This window comes from Pithys albifrons, chromosome 17, assembly GCF_047495875.1.
Source record: "Pithys albifrons albifrons isolate INPA30051 chromosome 17, PitAlb_v1, whole genome shotgun sequence".
In the NCBI taxonomy this organism is placed as follows: domain Eukaryota; kingdom Metazoa; phylum Chordata; class Aves; order Passeriformes; family Thamnophilidae; genus Pithys; species Pithys albifrons.
The window spans coordinates 13096657-13120183 of record NC_092474.1 but is presented as its reverse complement, the minus strand read 5'-3'; the positions used below and the strand labels follow the sequence as shown (position 1 = coordinate 13120183).

Below are 23527 nucleotides of genomic sequence, written 5' to 3'. Positions count from 1 at the left end.
CAATCTTCAGGCAGGGCTGGAGAAGCCTTCCCTCACTGCAGCATTAATGATGAGATGATTAATGGCAGCTCCTCCTTCAAAGGAGACATAAAAGCCCTGACAGGCAGCTGTGGATGGGCACTGGTGCCAGTGTGCAAACACCCCCCAGTCCCAGAGGAGCTGCAGCAAGAGTGTGGTAATGAAACTGCACGTAGTGAAATGGTATCTAAATGAGTTTAAATTGATTTATGTTCCCTTTTGTAAAGATTATTTGGTATCTGGAAAGTGCTACCGATGTGAAATAATGCAGATAATCCTTAAGATCCCTGTCTAATGGCACTCCCTCTGAATATTTATATTCCTCACCATGGGAATGAGTACCATAATGGGGACCATTTTTGTTTTATTAGGGATGAATATTTAAATTAATCTGCTATTTGCCTAAACAATTAGCTGCCTCTGTTTGTTTACACAAAGCCAAAACTGCAATTAGGCTTCCATCAAAAAGATAAGTCCCGACGAAAACTGTCCCGATGGGGCCGTAAGGGCTCGGAGCAGAACTTCCCAAAATGACTTCTTAGCATAATGGTAATTATGTTAATTGCTTGAAAGGTAAATAACTGCTGAACTGGGTTTGAAGAACAGACTGGGAGCTCGGATGGCACCCACTTAGCTGGAAACCAGTTGCAGACCCAGATGGGCAGTGGGGCTGAGCAGCAGCACCCCTGAAACAAAATCCCCTCTCCAGGACTGGGGACTGAAAGAAAGGGGCAAAGAAACCCCCAGCAGGGAAAAGACATCGTGGAGATCCCAGAGCTTTGGGCTTCCTGCTCAGACATGGCATCCCTGCCAAGCTCTACTCTGATCCTGCAGAACAATCATCCCACTTTTGTGAGGGGGCAAAAAAAGATTTTGTTTTGCTTTCAGTGGAGCTTTTTGTTTACTCTGTGATGAGCATTTCATTGGTTTGAACAGAGTATTAATGTATGAAAGTTCTGGAAAATACCAAACAAATGTTGAAGGCAAAGAACCCTCTTCTGACCACAGGAGCAAACTGGGAAAGGCAGAATTCAGAGTTCTGCTCTCTAATTTTGGGCAGTGAGTAACTATTATTATTAATGCACCTCAAACATCTCAAAGAGAAGACAGTAAATGTGGCTCATGCAATAGTAAAATGCTTTAAAGACAGATCCTTCTGTTTTTAACCAGCAAAATCTGTCCAAAACACCACAACAGTTTATCAGGCAAACACAGTGTGTGCAACATCTGATACACAACATGGGGAAATCATCCCTGGTGATACCAAAAAACTGCCTTGTAAGGGCACAAACTCACATGTAATGAAGGAGCACAAAGTAAGGAGTAAAAGGGAAAGGTCATGGAATAGCCTGAGTGGAAAGGGACCCACAAACATCATCAAGTCCAACTCCTGCATGAGAGCAGGAAAACATTACCAAGCTTTACACAGAAAAAGCAACACCCCACTGGGTTTATCAACAGGTAAAGCTAAAAGTGCTGCTCAGAATATTCTGCATTTCACTGCACAAACATTGAAATGTATTTATGAGCATGCAAGCCTTGCATGTCTGTGAAGAGCAAAGAACCCTCCCCAGAGCAGCTGGAGTTGTGAGCACGGCACAATGAAAACACCAGGGCTGATTCACCACTCAGAGGAGGTCACTGCTCCACAGTCCCATCCCTGCCTCCAGGGCTGCATTCCCAAGGCAATTCCCTGCTAAGGTGAAGCTCAGGCTTGCAAACACACACTGTCCTTTTTATTTTTGTAGTACTGAAACCTTAGGGCAGTTAATGCCTCCCTGCCACCCGATGCTCAGCAGGGTCAGCCCCGGATTAGTGCTTGGATGGGAGACCTCCTGGGCAATGCCGGGGGCTGTAGGTTCTAGTCCTGAGGACTTCCCTGGCACTGTCCAAGCTCGCTCGGCCGTGGCAGATGAACCTCAGGACTGAAACGGTGGGGCCAGTTCTGGGCACGCTGAGCCTCACCTAAAATCCACTGCGCAGGCTGGAAGGGCACCCACGTGGGGACAGCCCTGCCCAAATCTGCGTTCTCGAAGCCGAGCCACACCCACATTGAAACCTTGGAAGTGTTTGAGAGCCATAAAATCACAAGGATAAGCAAAGCTTCCACAGCAGGCCGAAATCTGCACCACAACTGTGATTGTTCCAACTGAACTCCAACCACAACTCCCCACAATGATTCAGGCTTTGCTACATTTGGTCTTGGCTCAAGGAAACAAGTGCAAGAAGCTGAAGACAACGGTGCAATCACTGACACTCCACATGACAACCACTGCACCAGTCCCGTGTTCATCCCCTTCTCCCAGATTTCACAAAGAATTCAAATTATAATCCAATGTATTGCTGAATTGTGTCCTGCTGAAAGGTCCATTTACTGCAATTCACTCCAGACTGGAGGGTACTTGGATAAAACACTGACCATGAGCCTGTTGTGCCTCACACACTGCACTGCTGGTCCTGGCAACTCCAAATTCAGGAGCATCAGCCTCTGGCTGGATCAAAGGTGGATGGCTGGAGGCTCCTCTCTCTCCATGAGGTGCCTGTCTCCTCCCTGCAGCTGGGAGCACAAAAGATATCCTTCCTGCAAGCTGCTTTTTACATCTATTTTCACATATTACAGGCAGCACGTTTACCACAAAACAAATAAATATTTCTTTTCCTCGACAATCCTCTAATCCTGCGACAGGGAAAGGCAGCACAAACCCAGGGGCAAACAGTGCTAAATCTCATTTGTAAATATTACACTGGCTGTGCCTGGCAGTGTCAGAGCTTGCCAGAGCTGCTCCTGAGCTGGGCACACAGAGCAGAGGTGCCCACCTGTGCCACCTGCCTGGGAGGGAGGCAGGGCTGGGCCCAGGGGTGGAATATTCCAGCTCAGACCCTCAGGACCCATTGCATCAGCTCTGCCACCTTCAGACAGGCATCTGCTGTCAGCCAGTGGCTGCTGTCAGCCTTGGAGGAGATGTGGAAAGCCATTTACATGTGCATTATCTGAAAAACAACCCACAAAACAGAGCAGCAAAGACAGAACTCTGGGAGTGGTGAAGGGAATCCCAACATGCTTGTGCTTTTCACTTCAGCTCCTGAACACGACTGTGTGGGAGGGTCAGAAGCTGCTGAATTCACACCATCTCCAGGTTCCAGGTCAGAAGCTCCTGAATTCACACCATCTCCAGGTTCAAGGTCAGAAGCTCCTGAATTCACATCACCTCCAGGTTCAAGGTCAGAAGCTGCTGAATTCACATCACCTCCAGGTTGAAGGTCAGAAGCTCCTGAATTCACATCACCTCCAGGTTCAAGGTCAGAAGCTCCTGAATTCACACCATCTCCAGGTTCCAGGTCAGAAGCTGCTGAATTCAAATCACCTCCAGGTTCAAGGTCAGAAGCTCCTGAATTCACATCACCTCCAGGTTCAAGGTCAGAAGCTGCTGAATTCACATCACCTCCAGGTTCAAGGTCAGAAGCTGCTGAATTCACATCACCTCCAGGTTCAAGGTCAGAAGCTCCTGAATTCACATCATCTCCAGGTTCTTCCTGTTTGAGAGTTGTGGGTTTGCCACTTCTACCTTGATTTAAACAAAATCAAACTCTTTTTCCTGTTTTGAAAACACCTGGAGTTGGACTCAGTGGCCCTTGTGGGTCCTTCCAACTCTGGTTCCTTGCAGGTATTTTCTTCCTTCAAACTGGGAACATGAATTTATTTCCTTATAATTTTCAGATCTATCCTATGTCTTTGAAGTACAAACAGCAGAAGAAATACACATGTGGAAACGAGCACCAGTATCAAAACCTCTCCCTGTGCATTTTGATTTTTCCCAAAAAAACATTTCTAGTTTTACCTTTAGCAGATGCTTGGGGTTCCTTCACTAACATTTCACATTTATTTTCACTCCCAGCAGGTACTCAGTGTCCTGCACAGTGAGAGATCAGACCCCAGTGATAAGTCTTGCCTTTACATCACCATTACCACACCAGTTTCCACCAAATCACAGAATCATAGAATGGATTGGGTTGGAAAAGACCTCCGAGATCATCAAGTCCAACCCTTGGGCCAACTCCAGTCCCTTTACCAGATCATGGCACTCAGTGCCACGGCCAAGCTCAGTTGAAAAACCTCCAGGGATGGGGAATCCACCCCCTCTCTGGGCAGCCCATTCCAATCCCTGAGCACTCTCTCTGCAAAGAATTTCTTTCTGCTCTCCAACTTCAATTTCCCCTGGCAGAGCTTGAGCCCATCGTGCCCCCTTGTCCTATTGCTGAGTGCCTGGGAGAAGAGACCAACCCCCAGCTGGCCAGAACTTCCCTTCAGGCAGTTCCAGACAGTGCTGAGGTCACCTCTGAGCCTCTTCTTCTCCAGGCTAAACACCCCCAGCTCCCTCAGCCTCTCCCCACAGCACTTGTGCTCCAGTCCCTTCTCCAGCCTCGTTGCTCTTCTCTTCTCAGTTGGGTTGGAAGAGACCTCTGAGATCATCAAGTCCAATCCTTGATCCAACCCCACTGTGACCACCAGCCCAGGGCACGGAGTGCCCTGGGCTGGTGGTCACAGTGGGGTTGATCAAGACGTGGTGGATTCTCTGTCCCTGGAGGTGTTTAAGGGGACACTCAGTGCCACATTCTGTCCCTTCTCCAGCCTCGTTGCTCTTCTCTGGCCCCGCTCCAGCCCCTCAATCTCTTTCCTCAACTGAGGAATGTTGCCAGGTTTAACCTCCACCACTGTCCTTACAGGGATTTCCACATGACACCAGCCCTGGACAGTCTCTCAGAGAAGGCACAGACAAGACAGAGTATTTCATTCCCAACTTGGGGATGCAAGAGGCAGAACTCCCTCACACACCACTTACCCAAACCAAACATTTGCCTCCAGCCACCTGTATCCAGTGGGAATAACTGTCCTACCACTCCTGCACTTTTCCTCACCCCCTTTTTCCTTCATCTGAGCCATCCTTCCTTGCTCCTGGTCTCCCAGGTGTGTCCTGGCACTCAGGGGAAGGCGCCAAACCCACCACTCCATTTCTGGCACAGAGAGCACAGAAGGGACAATGCCCCCAGGCAGCTCTAAGGGCACCAGAAGGGGCAAGACAGCAGATTTCCAGTCCCAGAAAGGAGCCCTGCCAACATTCCCTTCCTGGAGCCTGCCAGCAAGCAGGAGCCCCTCTGAGCCCTGCAGCAACCCCCTTCCTTTGCTCCAAGGAGCTGCTCTGCAGCCTGGGCAGGACCACCAACTCCTCCCACTGTGTCTCCAAGCATTCCATGGAGGGCAGCAGTGGAGCATCTCCTGCTGTGCCTACATCAGGATGGACATGGCACTTAAAGGGAAGAATAAGAAAGGATGTTCTCTTGGTGCAGCACATTGTTTTCAAGTCAAACTCTGGAACTCCAGAGCGCAGGGGGGAGAGTGATGGCTAAAGTAGACTGCTGTTTCCCAAAAGCTGTGGCTCCCAGCCAAAGCCAGGCAAGCATGGAGCAGATGGAGTCCTGGCAAGGCCTCTGCTGTCCCTGCATTAGCAGCATCTGCTCATTACCCAGAACCCTTGCCTGCTTTATCTAATGCTCCAGGAAAAGCATTTTGATTTGATTCATTTCAGTTCGGTAACGTGCAACACAATTAGTGGTAAAATCAAACTGGAGGGTTGCCAGTGCTGACAATAGGAAACAAGGCAGAAGAAATATGAGGCCAGTGGGTTGGAATTCAAAAATCACAACTGTGGCTCCAGTTGCCAAGTCCCGTTGCCCCAGGTGTACAGCCAGTGCCCCCACTGAGCGCTGGCACAGGCACAGGGAACTTCATTTGCTCCCCATCCATTCCTCTCTCATTTGCCTCTCCTTGCAGCTTGTTTCTCAGAGCTGACACCTCCACCAAAACCACGAGTCACAATTCCTTTTTTCCTCAGTGGAGTTGCAACTCCCTTTGGATTTGGGCATCCCAGTAAGGCCAATCCTTCTCCCTGCTCTACTTCCATGCCTTGGGAAGCGTTTGCTCCTGTGGAAGCAGCAAGGCAGGGCTGCAAGGCAGGCCTGGGGAGAGCAGGATGAGCCTGGGAGCTGTTCCCTGTGATCAGGTGCCAAGGACATCTCTGCGTGAGCTCTGCTGAACTGGGAGCGACTGATGTTATCGGGACGGGTCTGGGAGCCAGGGATTCGACAGGCAAGTCTAGACTGTGCCTGACAGCACCACCTCCAACACCACCAGATGGTTTCTCTGTGTTAGTCAAACTTACAAACAAAGAGAAGAGGGAGCTGGAAAAGTACAACAAAGAACAATCAAACACATTATCTTCAAAGTCGTCCTCTCCCTCCCCGAATTCAAAATAACTCTCGCCACCAAATTGTAAATATGTGCTTCCAGCTTGCAGTTGGTAAACATTTCTAAAATCAGTCTTTATAAATCCCTATTCCCATAGAAACTAATCTATTCTGACCAGGCTCCTCGAATCAGAGGCACTGCCATATCACAGAGCCTATTAAAATTTCTCCCCACAAGAATAAAAGGCGCTCAGCTTTATGCAAACCAGTTCAGTCCCAGCACTGACAGTGAGGAGCATGACAGGCAAAAACCCAGACAAATCACTACATGAGTCAGTGGGAAACTAGAAAACAAACAAAAGACCCTCTGCTAGTCGTTGTTTAGCACACTGGACAAAAAGCCAACACTTTAAACTATCACTGGGTTATAATTTCAAGTAAATAATATTAATGAGTAACACCAGATTTGCTGTTGTGTAAGAAAATGTTGCCTATCAACAATTTTTAGCCACAGAAAACCATTCTAACATGATGCAAGCTGGAAATACAGCTAAGGATGTTGATCATCAAGCATTTCATTTCCTTTTAAAATAAAATCTGGCCTGGATTATCCATCCCTAGTCTTGTTTTCACCTGTGGAAATGCCAGGATCAAAGACAGCACGTGTACAAAGGGCTCTAAATTTACAAATACACTTTATTTACACCCAGGAGACATTTTAAGTGCCAGATTGCAGATTTTAAAGCAGGATGACAGGAGCTGATTCTGCCTGAGCCCCTCAGCTCAGGATCCCAGCACTGTCCAAACCTGACTTTTTTAACTGCTGTTCCCACATCCAGAAGATGTTGGCCTTTGGCTCGTGGTGTCCATTACATAAAATCTCAAAGGATATTTAAAGCAATGCATTCAACCAGGATTTTATTAGGGCTGCAGTAAATATTAGGTCAAAGCTTTTATTTCTCTGTATCAGAGTATATAATAACCCACCCTGCAAACAATACTTCAGTGCATCCCCACACTGAGCCAAGAGCAAGAGGATTAATCAGACATGCAAGTTTACCACCATCCCCATAACAAAGCTCCACAGCACCCCAAGGGAGTTTTGGGCAGAGGAGAAGGCTGGTGGAAGAATATTTAATATTTTTATAGCAAAACAAGTTATTTGCTTAAGATAGCTTGGCTGGCCTACAGCCTGGCACTCAAGCCTTGTGTAGCAGCTCCAGCAGGAATTAAAGCTCAGTTTTAATGGGTGCTGTGTTCCAATGCCTCCTAATGCATTTAGGGTTATTGGCCAACTTTCTCACATAAAAGCAAGTGTGTGTGTGGATACACAGGATTACAGACACACAAAAAGCTGAGCACAGCTGCTTCATTTCTGGAAAGCCTTTTTTTTTTTTCCCCTTTAATAGGGAGGAGAGTTGTGGTTCCTCACCATCCTCGTGAGCTGCCACAGCCAGGGAGCTGTTTATCCTCACAAAGGAGACGTGTGGCCGCGGTCCAGGCTCGGGCACCCCCTCCAGGGCAGGGGCTGTGTAGTCCCAGGTGCGGGTGTCCCACAGCCTCACCTCTCCCGAGGTGTACCTGCAAGACAAGCCTGTTACTCACCCCACAACACCTGGGAAAACTGGGAGGGGAAGGGCAAGGGAGGAGGAAACAAAGAGGGTCTTCAAACTCAACACCGCTCAGAGCTCCGGGACTGGTCCTCCCCCTGTTGGTTCCCTCTGTGTGCAAACCCATCCAATTTGCTCATTTTATTCCCTTTTATTGAATGTGGCACCAAGTTTACCAAGCCAGGCAGGTAAATTGGAGCTACAAGAGCCACACAACTGGGCTACCACAGGTTACCAGCTCTCAATATTCACTTTACAACTAACATGCAAGAGGAGAGGGCTCTGCAGAAAAAAGGTAATCAGTAACAAGCCTAAATTACACCACAGCAAAACTTCAGACTGTTTCTTTTCAGTCTTTCATTTGTGACTGTGGTGGTGCCAAGGAAAGGCTGTTGAATCAGAGCATTTATCTGTCCATACAAGCACCCAAACTAATGCTCTTTGTAGAAAGAAATTTCCTAATGTTTCACCAACAGATCAGATTTACCTACATTTCTGAAGACTAACTAATTAATTCAACCAAGTGTTGTCTTTAGAAGACTAACTAATTAATTCAACCAAGTGTTGTCTTTAGAAGACTAACTAATTAATTCAACCAAGTGTTGTCTTTAGATGACTAATTAATTCAACCAAGTGTTGTCTTTAGAAGACTGATTAATTCAACTAAGTGTTGTCTTTAGAAGACTAATTAATTCAACTAAGTCCTTAGTGCTGCCTTCTTTGCAGAAGAGTCACCAAATCATCACAAAAGCTGTAGTTTAACATCAGTTTGCCAATGAGAAAATAAAGAGCAGAACTAAACAGCTCAGATAAAATTGAGTGTATTTAAATGAATGAAGGTTGTTACAGAGCAAGCAAGAGATTAACTGCTCTGGGCCACCCATGCCCACACAACACACTCCTAAAGGAACCAAACCTGCAGGCAAAGCAGAGGAGAAACTTCTATGACTGGTCAAGGACAGTTCAAAAGTCATTTGGAGCAGTTCAATAATTATTTCAGATCAGTTTTGACACATCTGTGACATTAACACTGTCAAAGGCTCAGATGTCTCTCTGCCAGAGCTGACACTTGGACTCTTTTGGAAATCAAAGGTGCTTTCTCCCCTGCCAGCTTTGTTGTTACATCCTGACTTTGGGGGGAAAGTGCTACAGAAGAATGATTCTTACAAGCCCCCAAGGTCTGGGTTTATGGGGAAAATAAGAAAATAGTTAATTACACAGGAGATTGACTTAAGAGTTGGATTTGATGATCCTTGTGGGTCCCTTCCCACTCAGAACAGTCTGTGTGAGTGTGAGATGAAGGAAAGTGCTTAATAAAGGTTTAGAGGATGTTGGTTTTGGCCTCAGGTGCCCAGTTCTTTGGGCAGTGCCATGCACAGGGTTACAGGTCACTGCCAACACCTCTGGGTGAAAACCCTCCAATTGAAACAACTCATTAAAGTGCCCAAGGGGGAGGTGAAATCTGTCAGGCAGAGAGACAGAGATGCACATTAATTCTCTGCACTGCTCAGGAAGAGGAGAGCTGTGTCCTTGTCACCTGGTGCCTCTTCCATGGCTTCCAGGGTAAGGCAGAAGGACATGGAGAACAGGCTCTTCCCTCTTTTCCTCCTCCTGCCAAAGAGGCCCAACCCCTGCTGAATCCTGCCTTCATTTCCTGTTTACAGCAGCACCACTTAAAAAGAACAGATCAAGAGAGAAGCTTCCCCAAAGCCAAATGTTCCCTGCTGGATTGGACAAGCAACTCCAGATCAGTTCACAACAAATATCTTCAGCCTGCAGGACTGAAAAGTGCTCATTTCATTTGAAAATCTGGAGACTCAACACAGTGGGACAGGTAGTTGCACAGATCTGCTGCAGTCCTGTTCAGCAAGAGGCACATGTAACATTCTGGAAGCACTTTAGTTGTGAGCTGATTTTGGTTTCCTTATGTTAGGGTTGGTTGGAGTTGTGTTTTCAAGCTTCTCCTCAATGCCAAGAGCAGCAGATTATTCCCAAGGGAAGCCAAAATACTCTTGTCCTTAAGTGACCCTGAAAAGGGAGTAGTGAGGGAGACATGAAGTACTGGTGGAAGTGACAGAACTGGCAGAATATTCATTTGCATCCCTAAATAAACAAGGAAGAACAGCATCTCCTCCTGGTGTAGCTCTCACAGTCCAGTCTAGGGATGTAAAAAGGAAGACAGAGATGGAGAAAACAGTGACAGGAATAGAGGAGGGACACAGGCTGGGTAATTCCCTGAGCTCACAGCATGGAACACGAGGGATCCAGGGCTCAGGACACTCCACCATCACAAAGAGTAACAGGGACTGCAACCCTGGAATTAAAGATCCAACACCACAGTCCCACAGTAAATCCTTACATGAACTTTACCTCCGAATTCAACCACGTCACAATCCAGTTTGAACTGTTCTTTGTTCATGAGGAACCACCTGAACCACCTCTAAGCTGAGCTCAAACTGGGGCAAGAGCACCAAACACTTCTGGCCAGCAGTTTGAAACCAATTTGACTCAAAGTCTGCTGTGCTGGGACCTGCCTTTGCTGTGTGGGCTGTGCATCAGACCACCCTCTGTGCTGAGGGGCTCTCACTCCTGCACCACCAAGCCACCCTGCTCTCCCACCTGCTGAACATCTGCTTGTCCCACCCCCAGGAGTGCCCCAGTGGGATCAGATAGTGTGGCACAATCCATGACAGGATCCAGCCATGCTGCTCCATCCGGTCCTGTCGTGACAGAGCACAGGCGGCACTATCTGTGCTGCAGCACCCTGAGAGCACCCACCAAACCCACCTTTGGGTGCCTGCCCAGAAATCCCAGCAGTCCCAGCACAGGACAAGTGCCCTGTGTTGCTCAGGAAAGGAGGGAGGACAGCACAGAGCCACCATCCTTCCTGTGTCCCTCTCACCCACCCAACACCACCATTCCCATCACAGCAAATCAGCCCCTAAAGGACTGGGAGAGATGTTACAAGACCATGCTGGAAACACAAACAGGGGTCTAGGTCTGGGCAGGGAACCAGTGTGGGGAAATGGAAGGTTCAGCCCACTCCAATGGCCACCACCTTGTGCCCATTCCCAGCACACACTGGGACTGGAGCAGGACTGAACTGGAGCAGTTTCAAACACAGACGAATCCAATTCGCAACGAAAAAATCTGATGGTTCAACTCCCTGCTTTTAATGCTGTTGTAAAGAGCAGCAGACTTTCAATTTGCAACCACAACAAAAGGCTTTTAAACTGTTAAAGCATTGCCTTGTTGTAAAAAAAAATAAAAAGGCTGCTTTATAGCAGATAATTGGCCAACGTGCCCTGTCAATAGAGATGGCTGGAGAGAAGAACACGCTTTACTGAACCAGTTCTAGATAAAGTCAGGATTTCTGCCCATTTCTACCACAACTTGCACACTTTGCCCTGAACATTTCATTTGGATCACCCAGTGAAATAACCCCAGATATGTGTCTTCTGCCCAAGAACATTCCCAGTACTCCAAACCATCCAGTCACTGATTTTTCTACCAAGATGGTTATGAAGTGCCCACACACCTTTGTGCTGCAGTGAAAAAAAAACAAACCAAACAAACTCCCTGTTTAATCCAACAAGGAACACATTCTATTTGCTCTGATACCAACCACATTCAGCTGCTGCTTTTCCCTCCTGATGGCTGCAGTGAGACAATAGTTGCAGTGGCAGGTAAACACTTCAGTATCTAACACAAGACACTTCCGCTGAGAAAACCCAACAAACCAACCCCAAAATCTGAAATAGCAAACACAAGAGACCATTCCTTTACTTCCTTCAGAAAGGCTGGTCAAAGTGCTGCTCTCCTGAGCAACAAGAAGATTGTTCAACCCCAATTTCCCCCTTTCCCAACAGCCCTTCCCTGGTGCCCCCCAAGGTGTCCCATCCATGCCATGCCTGGCTCTCAGCTCTTTGTGTTTCTCTCCCCACTCACACACACATTTATCTTTCTCTGATGTTCAACTCTCCACCCAATAACTCAGTTTCTTTCACAGACTTACACTCCTCTCTGCCCCTGTTCTTTGGAATATTTCAGTACATAGACATGAGAAGCAGCAGCAGGAGAAATACAACAGCTCCATTTTGCTAAATATATTCCTCCTCAAGAACAAGCTCTGTAATTGTGCAGAGATATGTCTGTGTCTGTCAGAATTAGCCTGGAAATTCAGCTTAAGCTTTACAGATATGCACAAAAAAAGATGGAGCAAGAATAGATGGAATTCACATGGCATAGAAAAACTGGGAAGAACTAACTCCCATGTTATCTCCAAATGAACTATAATAAAAATACCTTCTCACTAATCAAAAGCACTTTGACTCCCTTTACAGCAGCAAAGGCATAATGAGATGAGCATTTTGCTCGTGCCCTCCCCCCTGAGTGGGAGCAGAAGGAGCTGGGGGTTAAAAGCTGCTGCTGTCCCACCAGGGCTGGGCAGCAGGTGGTGAGTGGGGAGCAGGGAGGGAGGCTGGGCAGGCTCTAATGAAGTGGGGCTGAAGAGGCAGGCGATTTCATAAGGAGAAAAACATCAGGAAACTGGTCAAAACACAGAGTCTCATCTGAAAAAGCTCAACTGTGCTGGATAGCAGTAGCCAGAACAAATTTGGGGAAGAGGAGGAGGGGGAGGCTGATCTCTCTCCAGAGCCCCAGATGTCTTTATCGTTGCCTAATGACAATTATACTCAACCAATTAAGACACTGCTATCACAGTTGCATTGTTAGTAAGCCTTTGGCCCTGAGTGTTGATGGCTGTCTAATTAGTGTTTGTGCAAAGTACAACTGCAACTAATACATAAACTGACAAATACACAAAAGAAAAACTGTTAACAGGAACATTTTCCAAACAGTCGAGACTCTGCTGGTTCAGTCCATGGCAGCAGCAGAGACAAACTGCTTTCCTTCATGGCTCCTGTACTGCTGGCACTGCAGAATTTCACTTCAAACGAGAGGTCAGCAGGACCATCCCCGGGGTGCTGTTGGAACAGGATGTTGGTGTCAGGCAGTTTTGTTGGCTCCTCCAGCACACCCCTCCAGGGCACCTCTTACCACACCACGTGGGGCTCAGCACCAAAGACTTGTGATAAGACACACTCAGAAATCAGTTTGTGTTTTCCACATTTTCTCTAAAGAATTTGTAGCAAGGAAAAGGGAAGGAGAAAGACACCCCTTTGTTTCACAGTCAGGTCTGATTTCCAGAAGGCAAAGTCTGTTCGGTTTCCAGATACCTGCAGTGATCAACAAACCAAAAAAAACCCAACAACTTTGTTTCAGGCAGTCAGAGACCATCTGTTAATACTCAAAAGATCTTATTATGAAGTCCTTACAATGTCAATGCATTTTATTGAAGTCAGTAGGAATCTTGCTCAAGTAAGAGTCTCCAGCCCCAGCTCTGTTTAAATGGATGCCTGTTGATAAGCAAGTAAAATAATGAGTATTTTGCATTGTCTTGCTGCAACAAGCACCTCAGAATCTCAGAATCTCAGACTATTCTGAGTTGGAAGGACCCACAAGGATCATGGAGTTCAACTCTTAAGTCAATGGCCCACACAGGGGATTGAACCCATGACCTTGGCATTATTACAACCAAGTTTTAACCAACTGAGCTGATCTCAGGGTCTCAGAGCTTTCATCCTAATTCCACCAAAAGCACCTCACCAGCCCTTCATGTGGTTAATTAAGGTGTCCAGGCAGTGACCCCCTCAGCAGCCTTCAGAACAAGGTCCAATTAAACCTGCCAACCCAAGCCCAAACGCCTTCAGGTTGGTTCAAACTGCTCCTCAGCTTCGTCTTCTCTCCGAGGCTCAAGACACACAGAGGTGACTCAGAATGTCCAATGTGAACACATCTCTTCATCAAAACCATGGCAAGTTGGAAGGGACCTCAATCACAGCTAAAAATTAATGGATTCTTTGTGAGGTGCCTCCCAGAGTAAGACGGGATGAGAGGTAACAATTCCCAAGCCTTCCCGTCCTCACTTCCAGTTATTTATTCCATTCTTTTAATTCCAGTTATTTAGACACATTGATTTTGCCACCACATATATAACCAAGAGATAGGTTGGCTCAGGCATTCCTGAAGGGAAGGATTCAGGAAAAACAGTAGCAGCAATGGAGCAGAGAACTTTACACAGCAGAGAGGAGAATGAATAGAACCCCATGACCAAAACTGAAATACAAATGGAACAGCAAAGAGAACATTTCTGCTGTTACACAGACTGCAAGAAAAGCTACACCATAAAATACAAGGAAAACCAGAGTTTCAAACAATCCCAGCATTGGCAGGGGAATGTTGAGCAGAAAATCAACCTCCCTGATTTCATCCAAACCTTATTTTGGGTTGCTTGATATATTTATTTAAAAAGTGACTAACGTGGACCAAAATGGATCTGGGAGGATTTAACACGTAGGAAGCCCCTTCTGAGCATCCCTGTGATCAGTTCCCAAATTCTCCTGCTGGGAACTTCACTTTCCAGTTTACCAACCCACGTCCATCTGTGGACCACCCAGAGAAACTGAGCTGCAGAGTTTCCACCTTCCTTCCTAAGGCCTTATTTAGGAATCAGAGCTGTGGAAAGTGGGTTAAGCTGCTGCAGAGAGTGTGTTTCTTCTGCAGCTGATCACTGTTTTCCCTAACAAAATTAACATTCCTCCATCCTAACCACTCCTGCCTGCCTCCCCTTCTAGGTGAGGTGCATGTAAATGTCATACCAAGGGAACACAAATAGCCAAGGGGTTGGATCGTGGGCAAAACATTTTAATGAACACTCACAAAAGCAGAAGTTTCAGAAAGCCAAACTGTTTCCAGTAATATTGGTTTTAAGGCAAAGAATCTCTCACCACTTTGCTCAAGGTTCCAGTGGCTTGCACCAGCCCAGGCCCATTAATTTTACCAGCTGCTCTACCAAGAAAACATATTTCTGTGGGCACAGGGGAAAAAAATTCACATCTTCGGAAGAACCCAAGAGGAATTATGAGGCAGTTTGGGAAGGCTCTGCTCCATCAGCCCTATTCAGGAAGGATAAACTCAGAAGGCAGACAAAACAATGGCTGCAGTTGCAGATACAGAGAAGAAAACACCAGCTGAAGATGCTGCAAATTGATCTGTTTATGTGTTGGAAGGAACACAAACTGCATCACACTGCAAGCAGCAGAGAGAATCATAGAATGGATTGGGTTGGAAAAGCCCTCTGAGATCATCAAGTCCAACCCTTGGTCCAACTCCAGTCCCTTTACCAGATCATGGCACTCAGTGCCACGGCCAAGCTCAGCTGAAAAACCTCCAGGGATGGGGAATCCACCCCCTCTCTGGGCAGCCCATTCCAATCCCTGAGCACTCTCTCTGCAAAGAATTTCTACCTGCTCTCCAACTTCAATTTCCCCTGGCAGAGCTTGAGCCCATCGTGCCCCCTTGTCCTATTGCTGAGTGCCTGGGAGAAGAGACCAACCCCCACCTGGCCAGAACTTCCCTTCAGGCAGTTCCAGACAGTGCTGAGGTCACCTCTGAGCCTCCTCTTCTCCAGGCTGAACACCCCCAGCTCCCTCAGCCTCTCCCCACAGCACTTGTGCTCCAGTCCCTTCTCCAGCCTCTTTGCTCTTCTCAGTTGGGTTGGAAGAGACCTCTGAGATCATCAACCCTTGATCCAACCCCACTGTGATCACCAGCCCAGGGCACTCTGTGCCCTGGGCTGGTGATCACAGTGGGGTTGGATCAAGACATGGTGGATTCTCACTCAGTGCCACATCCATAGAATCACAGAATGATGGAATGGATTGGGTTGGAAAAGCCCTCTGAGATCATCAAGTCCAATCCTTGGGCCAGCTCCAGTCCCTTTACCAGATCATGGCACTCAGTGCCACGGCCAAGCTCAGTTGAAAACCTCCAGGGATGGGGAATCCACCCCCTCTCTGGGCAGCCCATTCCAATCCCTGAGCACTCTCTCTGCAAAGAAGTTTTTTCTGCTCTCCAATTTCCCCTGGCAGAGCTTGAGCCCATCGTGCCCCCTTGTCCTATTGCTGAGTGCCTGGGAGAAGAGACCAACCCCCACCTGGCCAGAACTTCCCTTCAGGCACTTCCAGACAGTGCTGAGGTCACCTCTGAGCCTCCTCTTCTCCAGGCTGAACACCCCCAGCTCCCTCAGCCTCTCCCCACAGCACTTGTGCTCCAGTCCCTTCTCCAGCCTCGTTGCTCTTCTCTGGCCCCGCTCCAGCCCCTCAATCTCTTGCCTCAACTGAGGGGCCCAGAACTGAACACAACACTCAAGGTGTGGCCTCCCCAAGGCAGAGTCCAGGGGAAGGGTCACTGCCCTGGGCCTGCTGGCCACGCTAGTTTGGATCCAGGCCAGGATCCCATTGGCCTTCTTGGCCACCTGGGCACACTGGTGGCTCCTGTTGAGCTTCCTGTCCCTCAGTCCCCCCAGGTTCCTCTGCCTGGCTGCTCTCCAGCCACTCTGTGCCCAGCCTGGAGCGCTGCAGGGGTTGGGGTGGCCAAAGGGCAGGACCTGCACTTGGCCTTGTTGAACTCCATCCCATTGCAATCAGCCCATCTCTCCAGTCTCTCCAGATCCCTCTGCAGAGCCCTCCTGCCTTCCAGCAGGTCGACACTCCCTCCCAACTTGGTGCCATCCCCTGAATTCCAGGCACTGATGGCAACACCCCAGAGGCTGGCAGGATGTGAAGAGTAAAAATTAAATCTTTAGAGGTTTACCAGGAAGAAAGATGGGTTTGACTGCCCCTGGTAGATAACCCAGACTTTACAAGCTCAGAAGTATCAGCTGTGACTCAGAACACTGAAGGCATCACAGAGTTGCAGCAACATATGCAGCAAACCACAGGTAAGCAATAACCCAACGGTCAGACAGGCTGGAGAAGCACCTTCCACAGACTCAGCATCAGGCTGCTCCTGTTGGTTTCACCTGAAAGGCTCGTTTTCAGGAGCTGACAGAAAAGCCACGGTGTTTGTCACCTGACACAACCTGCCGTTTGTCACCCGACCCTCTGAACTCATGATGTCATCCTGGTTTCAACCCTCCCAAAGGTGACTCTCGGGGAAAAAAAGGAGGTCTGACACTTACTCCTTCTTAACCATGATGAGAATGAATGAAGAGGACACAAAAGGTTTGGGGAAGGTTGAAGGAAAAAGGCAATTATTTTTACTTTCTGCTTTGTTTGACATCTTGGCTTCCAGTCACAGGGAGAGGAGGGAGAAACCCATCAAAGCTGTGCCATCACACAACTGAAATTTAAGCAATTAAAGAAGCCAGGGGTTTATTCAGGCTGTGGGAAGCCTTCAGTTTGTTAACTTTGATTCATTTTCATTACTAATTAATATTCTGGTTTCCTCAGGTCTGCACACTGAATTAAGATGCAAGAGCTAATAATAAATACCTGGAGAATAGCCCGGGAGCCCCAGAGCAAAAAAACCAAATTAGATGAGAGTTGAGTCGAAGTTTTAAGAAGTGTAAGAAACTGTTTTCAAGCCTTTCGGGCTATTTTCACACATCATTATGGAACTATTGAGAGTGGCAAGCCCAGTTTTTAAAATGCCATTTGCAGGTCACCTTTGAGCAAGAGGAAAGCAGAGTAAGAGGTGGGGGAAGAGAACAAAGGAACCCACCATGGAGGGGCAGCTCCCAATGTCTTTGTGTTGCTCACAATGTCTTGAACTTTCTGAAAAGCCCAAATTGACTCACCAGAATGAAGACAACTGTAGAAAGTCATCTCAGTGCATTCAGTTTCTCAGCATGAGAATCAAAACGTTTCACTCACTGCCTCCAAACCACATGATTCCCCCACCGACCAACCAGCGTATTTGGAAAGTTCTCCCTGTGTTTCTCACTGACTTTCTCCAGCATCCCTTTGGGAAATGCCAGGTGTGTGTCACCCTGGAAGGGGAGAAAGTGTTAATCTGCTGATTTATGGAGGGACTCAGAGCAGATGAACCTCACCAGCCCTAACTCAAGAAAGTAAAACCTCTAGGTAAGGAGGCAGCACTTAGTGGGGAAGGAGGAAAACACGTGAAATTAAAATGTAGAGAGAACCCAGGGCTGATTTCCAAGCCTGTGAGAGGTAGAGGGAGTCCTCACAGCATCTACTAAATCAGTTTGTGGACCTTAAATTTCCATTCTGTTCAGCTGCTCATTGACAGCCTCCCTCTCCTTCTTCAGTCAAAGAAAACTGGAGGAAAAAACCCAGGAAAAATCCAGCAACTTTGTATTTCTGGCTCTTTGGGAGGCTGTTCTGACTCTGGGCCTCTTATGTTTATTTTCCAGAGCTACCCAGGACAGCAGTAAAGCCACAGTGCCCTTTCTGCCAGCACTGCAAAGCAGCCCAAAGCCCAGCAGAGCACCCCCTGCCTCCCAGCCCCTCGGTGAGGTCTCCTGGGGGAGCCCCCAGGGCAGATGGTTCTCACCAGCACCAGGCACATTCTCCACACTGCTCAGGCCCTGGTACCTCACACGGAGCCAGGCAGATTGCACAGCAGTGCCACAACATGCTACGGACATGTCACACCACGGGATCCTCCGTGTCATCACCAGAGCTCAAAGGAGGACCAGATGCTCTGAGATCACCTCCAGGAGGACCCAACCTCTGACTGCAAATGCCCACTGGTGTGACTGTGCCAAGGACAGAAAAAAGTACCAAAAAGAAGCTGTTTTACTGTCTGAACGTGCTTTAAAAAACCCCAGCAGATAAATTCAGATTTTGTTAAAAGAAAGTGAAGAAATCTGGACGTTGTGTACAGAACCCAAGCAAATGGCAGCATCAGGTACAGAGAACCTCATCCCCAGTAATGATTTAAAAACCTCACCAGATAAATTCAGATTTTGTTAAAATAGAGTGAAGAAATCCAGGTGTTGTGTACAGAACCCAAGCAAATGGCAGCATCAGGTACAGAGAACCTCATCCCCAGTAATGATTTAAAAACCCCACCAGATAAATTCAGATTTTGTTAACAGAGAGTGAAGAAATCCAGGTGTTGTGTACAGAACCCAAGCAAATGACAGCATCAGGTACAGAGAACCTCATCCCCAGCAGTAATTTATAAAAGCCAAGCAGGCAGCCATATAATTGCTTTAAGGAAGCTCTGACTTAAAGATGAAACTCCATTTGAATTGAATCCGGGGGGTGGAGCAGGGACATCATCCCCTCAGAGAGCATCCGTGGAGACACGACTGTAACTGTAGCAAGGCTGGCGAGCCGGGCATTGATTGGGAGTGAGGTAACCACAAACACCGGCGGCTCAAAGGAAAAGCGAGCCGAGCGCTGCCCCAGAAAACAAGCGCCGTAACCGCGGGATGAAATGTTAATGCCCAACACAAGATTTTCTGCGCTCGGTTATCTGATGGCACAGGGGGAGCTGCTCCAGGCACCTTCCCCTCCCGGCTCAGGTTGCACTGAATCCATCCTTGATACTCTGCCATCTCCTGGCTTCGGCTTTGGCAGCAGCGGGAAAACGGGAGAGTGCACGGGAGAGGTTTCTCTAAGGGAGAGCTCATCCTGTAAAGTTTATCTTTGCTTCCCTCCTGAAATTAATAAGCACCGCCTCATACAAACTGTGCCTCCATAATCACACTGTGGATGGTGTTCTAACCCTGCCCACAACCCGCAGGAATTCCTGTTTGAGAAGGTAAAACACAGCTCTATAGCAACTAGATGAGAATTCTTCCATTCCCCAGCAGAGTGTGAAGGAGCACAGAGAAGAACACAAGATCAGGACTGTCAGAGCACAGGTTCAAATCAAATCAGTGCATTCCAGCCTTGCTCCAAGGCTCCCAATACACACCAGCATTTCTGCTGGAGCCTCTCTGTGCAACAGAACCACTCTCTCCAACCAGCCCAACTAGAACCTAAATCTGCTACTGCCATAAAAGACAATTAAAGATGCTTCTGTAAATAAATCAGCAACAAAAGGAGAGCTAAAGAGGATTTCCATCCTTTATTGCACTGGGGGAAACACAGTGACAAAGGATGAAGAAAAGGCTGAGGGACTTGATGCCTTCTTGCCCTCACTCTTTAAAGAGTCAGAGCATTTGTTCTCAGGGTACCCAGCCCCTGAGCTGGAGGGCAGGGAGAGGAGCAGGATGAAGCCCCATAATCCAAAGGGAAATGGCCAGTGAGCTGCTACAGCACTGACACACACAGGTCCATGGGGGACCTGGCAAATCATAGAATGGATTGGCTTGGAAAAGACCTCTGAGATCATCAAGTCCAACCCTTGGGCCAACTCCAGTCCCTTTACCAGATCATGGCACTCAGTGCTACGGCCAAGCTCAGTTTAAAAACCTCCAGGGATGGGGAATCCACCCCCTCTCTGGGCAGCCTATTCCAATCCCTGAGCACTCTCTCTGCAAAGAATTTCTTCCTGATCTCCAACTTCAATTTCCCCAGGCAGAGCTTGAGCCCATCGTGCCCCCTTGTCCTATTGCTGAGTGCCTGGGAGAAGAGACCAACCCCCACCTGGCCAGAACTTCCCTTCAGGCAGTTCCAGACAGTGCTGAGGTCACCTCTGAGCCTCCTCTTCTCCAGGCTGAACACCCCCAGCTCCCTCAGCCTCTCCCCAGCCCTTTTCCACCATGTACCAGCACTCCTGGACCACTGGGGACAGCCCAGGTGACTGGAAGTGATGCCTACTGGGAAGATCGGCTGGAAGGAGGATCCATCCAGGGAACAGCCTGTCAGCCTGACCTCAGTGCCAGGAAAAGTTATGGAGCAAAACAGCAACAAGTGAAGTGTCAGGTCCTACCCTTGGAACCCCATGGAATGCTGCAGGCTTTGGGAAGAGTGGCTGGACAAGGTGGACAGGGCCCTGGGGGTGCTGTGACAGCAGCTGGACATCAGCCCAGGTGTACCCAGGTGGGCAAGAAGCCAATGGCACCAGGGCTGTGCCAGCCATTGGTGTGTCACAGGGCCAGGGCAGTGCCCGTCCCTGTGCTGGCACTGCTGGGGCACCTCCAGCCCTGGGGCAGTTCTGGGCCCCTCAGACAGGAGAGACACTGAGGGGCTGGAGCGTGTCCAGGGCAGGAAACGGAGCTGGGAAGGGGCTGGAGCAGCAGGAGGGGCTGAGGGAGCTGGGAAGGGGCTGGAGCAGTAGGAGGGGCTGAGGGAGCTGGGAAGAGGCTGAGAGAACTGGGAAGGGGCTGGAGCAGCAGGAGGGGCTGAGGGAGCTGGGAAGGGGCTGGAGCAGCAGGAGGGGCTGAGGGAACTGGGAAGGGGCTGGAGCAGCAGGAGGGGCTGAGGGAGCTGGGAAGGGGCTGGAGCAGCAGGAGGGGCTGAGGGAACTGGGAAGGGGCTGGAGCAGCAGGAGGGGCTGAGGGATTATGATCAAAAAACCTGCTAAAACCAGAGTGTCCCTATTTGTCCCCAGTACAGCCACCTGAGTGCAGAGGAGAGAAAGGTAAATGATGTCACAAGCCAGAAAGCTTCAAGGAAATGCCACACAATTCTGGATGAGCACCAGGATCACCACCAACTTCTCTGGTGTTACAAAGTCACCCCCCAGTTCAGTTTATACACACAACAAGTCTCACTGTAATCACGGATTATTCACAGGCAAAGCTGAGCACAGAAGTGTTTGTGAAACTGGAGAGATAATCATTAAATGTAACAGATAATTGATATTTATACTGAGAAGAAAATTGACTCTGTAAACCTCAGCTATTAAATTACTTGTTCAGCACTGAGGGAAGGCAACAGTTTGCTATTGATCACCAGATTCATTACACTTTTATGGCAAATTTGAAAGCACAATGCCATTAAGGACAATGTTATAAGCTGGGAGAGAAAGGAGAGGGTTATGTTTGGATTTTTAAAAATTACAATAAACAACAAACCCCCAACACTCCTATCTTCATATCTACCTATCCTAAATATTCAGCAAATGCACATAACAAAGTGTTTCCCTGCACAATTTGCTAATGCCCTTGGAACTTTTAGTTATCTCATTTGATATTCACCAGTTACCAAATTCAGAGATGCTTTCAGAGATCTCCAGCTACCAAAGCAGAGGGAAGGGCAAGCAGTCAACAGCAAAGGACACAACTTTTGTGTTGTGATATTCCAAACATTTCATTTACTGACCAGGCAAAGTCAAACAGCTGAATTCTGATTTCCCCATGCTGCTTTATCCAACATATGCTCACAGCTTCATAAAAAGATAACTCATTTTCTCAGGGAAATCACTGAAGAGTAATTTAAGTGAACATTTAAGCTTCTCCCTCAGTGGTCTCTTACCTGCTCACCTATTTTCAGGAACCTGAATGTTTTAATGGCACCACCTCCCTTCATGTGAGTGATAAAAATTCATCAAGAGAATCAAGAGGTACTGGAGGAACTGGGGAACCAACATGGAAAGAGTGTGTGGAACTGTGTAAGCCCAACTGCTGTAATACACCAAGCTAAAATATGGACTATTTTGAGTTTAATATGCAGGATTAATAACCTTTGGTTTTTTAATACTTTAGAAATTTAATTTACTCTGCCTAACTTCCTTATATTGCCTGTTTGGGTACAAACACAATGGAGAAAATGAAGGGAAAGGAGAGCTGGAGGTTTTGGCACCAACACAGAGACAACTGGGGCTTCTGGCTCCCCAAAAGAAGTACAGGAGGTTCCACCAGAGCCAGTGAACAGCCAGGGCAGTGCAGATGCCCAGCCAAGGCCAGGGCACACAGTGCCCAGGCTGAGGCACAGCAGGCAGGTGGGATCCCAGCTGTGCCCACAGCACAGGGGCCTGGGGGGCTCAAGGAACCCTCAGCACCAGGCAGGAGTCTGAGGAAGATCTGAGTGAGTCACAGAATCATAGAATGGATCGGGTTGGAAAAGACCTCCGAGATCATCAAGGCCAACCCTTGATCCAACCCCACTGTGATCACCAGCCCAGGGCACGGAGGGCCCTGGGCTGGTGATCACAGTGGGGTTGGATCAAGATGTGGATTCTCCCTCAGTGCCACATCCACAGAATCATAGAATGGATTGGGTTGGAAAAGACCTTCCAGATCATCAAGTCCAACCCTTGGTCCAACTCCAGTCCCTTTACCAGATCATGGCACTCAGTGCCACGGCCAAGCTCAGCTGAAAAACCTCCAGGGATGGGGAATCCACCCCCTCTCTGGGCAGCCCATTCCAATCCCTGAGCACTCTCTCTGCAAGGAATTTGTTTCTGCCCTCCAACTTCAATTTCTCCAGCCCCAAATTCCCCCAGGCTCTTCTTCCCAGGGCACTGTCTGGGTTATCCACTGTGTGGCACTGCCCCTCCAGAGGTCACAGCCTGCCCAGCTCTGCAGCAGCAGCAGCACCTTCACTGCTGTGACAGCAGCAAAACACGGCAAGGAAAGCAGAGAAGGAGAATCAACAGTCAAGGACCAGGATGGCAGGGAGGGTAGAAAGGGAGAGCTCCAAATGGAGGAGGGAAACCAGTGCAAGAACATCCAGGAACAGAAAAAAACTCTAAATAAGTCAACTCTTTTCACTCCTACTGGCTGCTGGTTTAGGTTTCTCCTCAGTTGCCCAAGAGGATTCAAAAGCATTTCCATGCATGAGTTTTCAAGGCACATTTGTTATAACCAGCCTGGGAATTTTATAGTATTGTATGAGTAGTTTTCTCTAATCCCACAATGTATCAGCACAGGATTAACAAGAAGTGCTACC

General features: G+C 48.1%; 1 protein-coding gene across 2 annotated transcripts in view; it reads right to left on the bottom strand.

The window, feature by feature from the left end:
- Positions 1-23527, bottom strand: part of FBXW8 (F-box and WD repeat domain containing 8) — a 68837-nt gene that overhangs the window by 28379 nt on the left and 16931 nt on the right. For both annotated transcript variants that reach the window (XM_071572249.1, XM_071572250.1), the window contains exon 5: positions 7694-7842. In XM_071572249.1, the coding sequence (XP_071428350.1) occupies positions 7694-7842 (149 nt within the window). The remainder of the gene's footprint in view (positions 1-7693; positions 7843-23527) is intronic.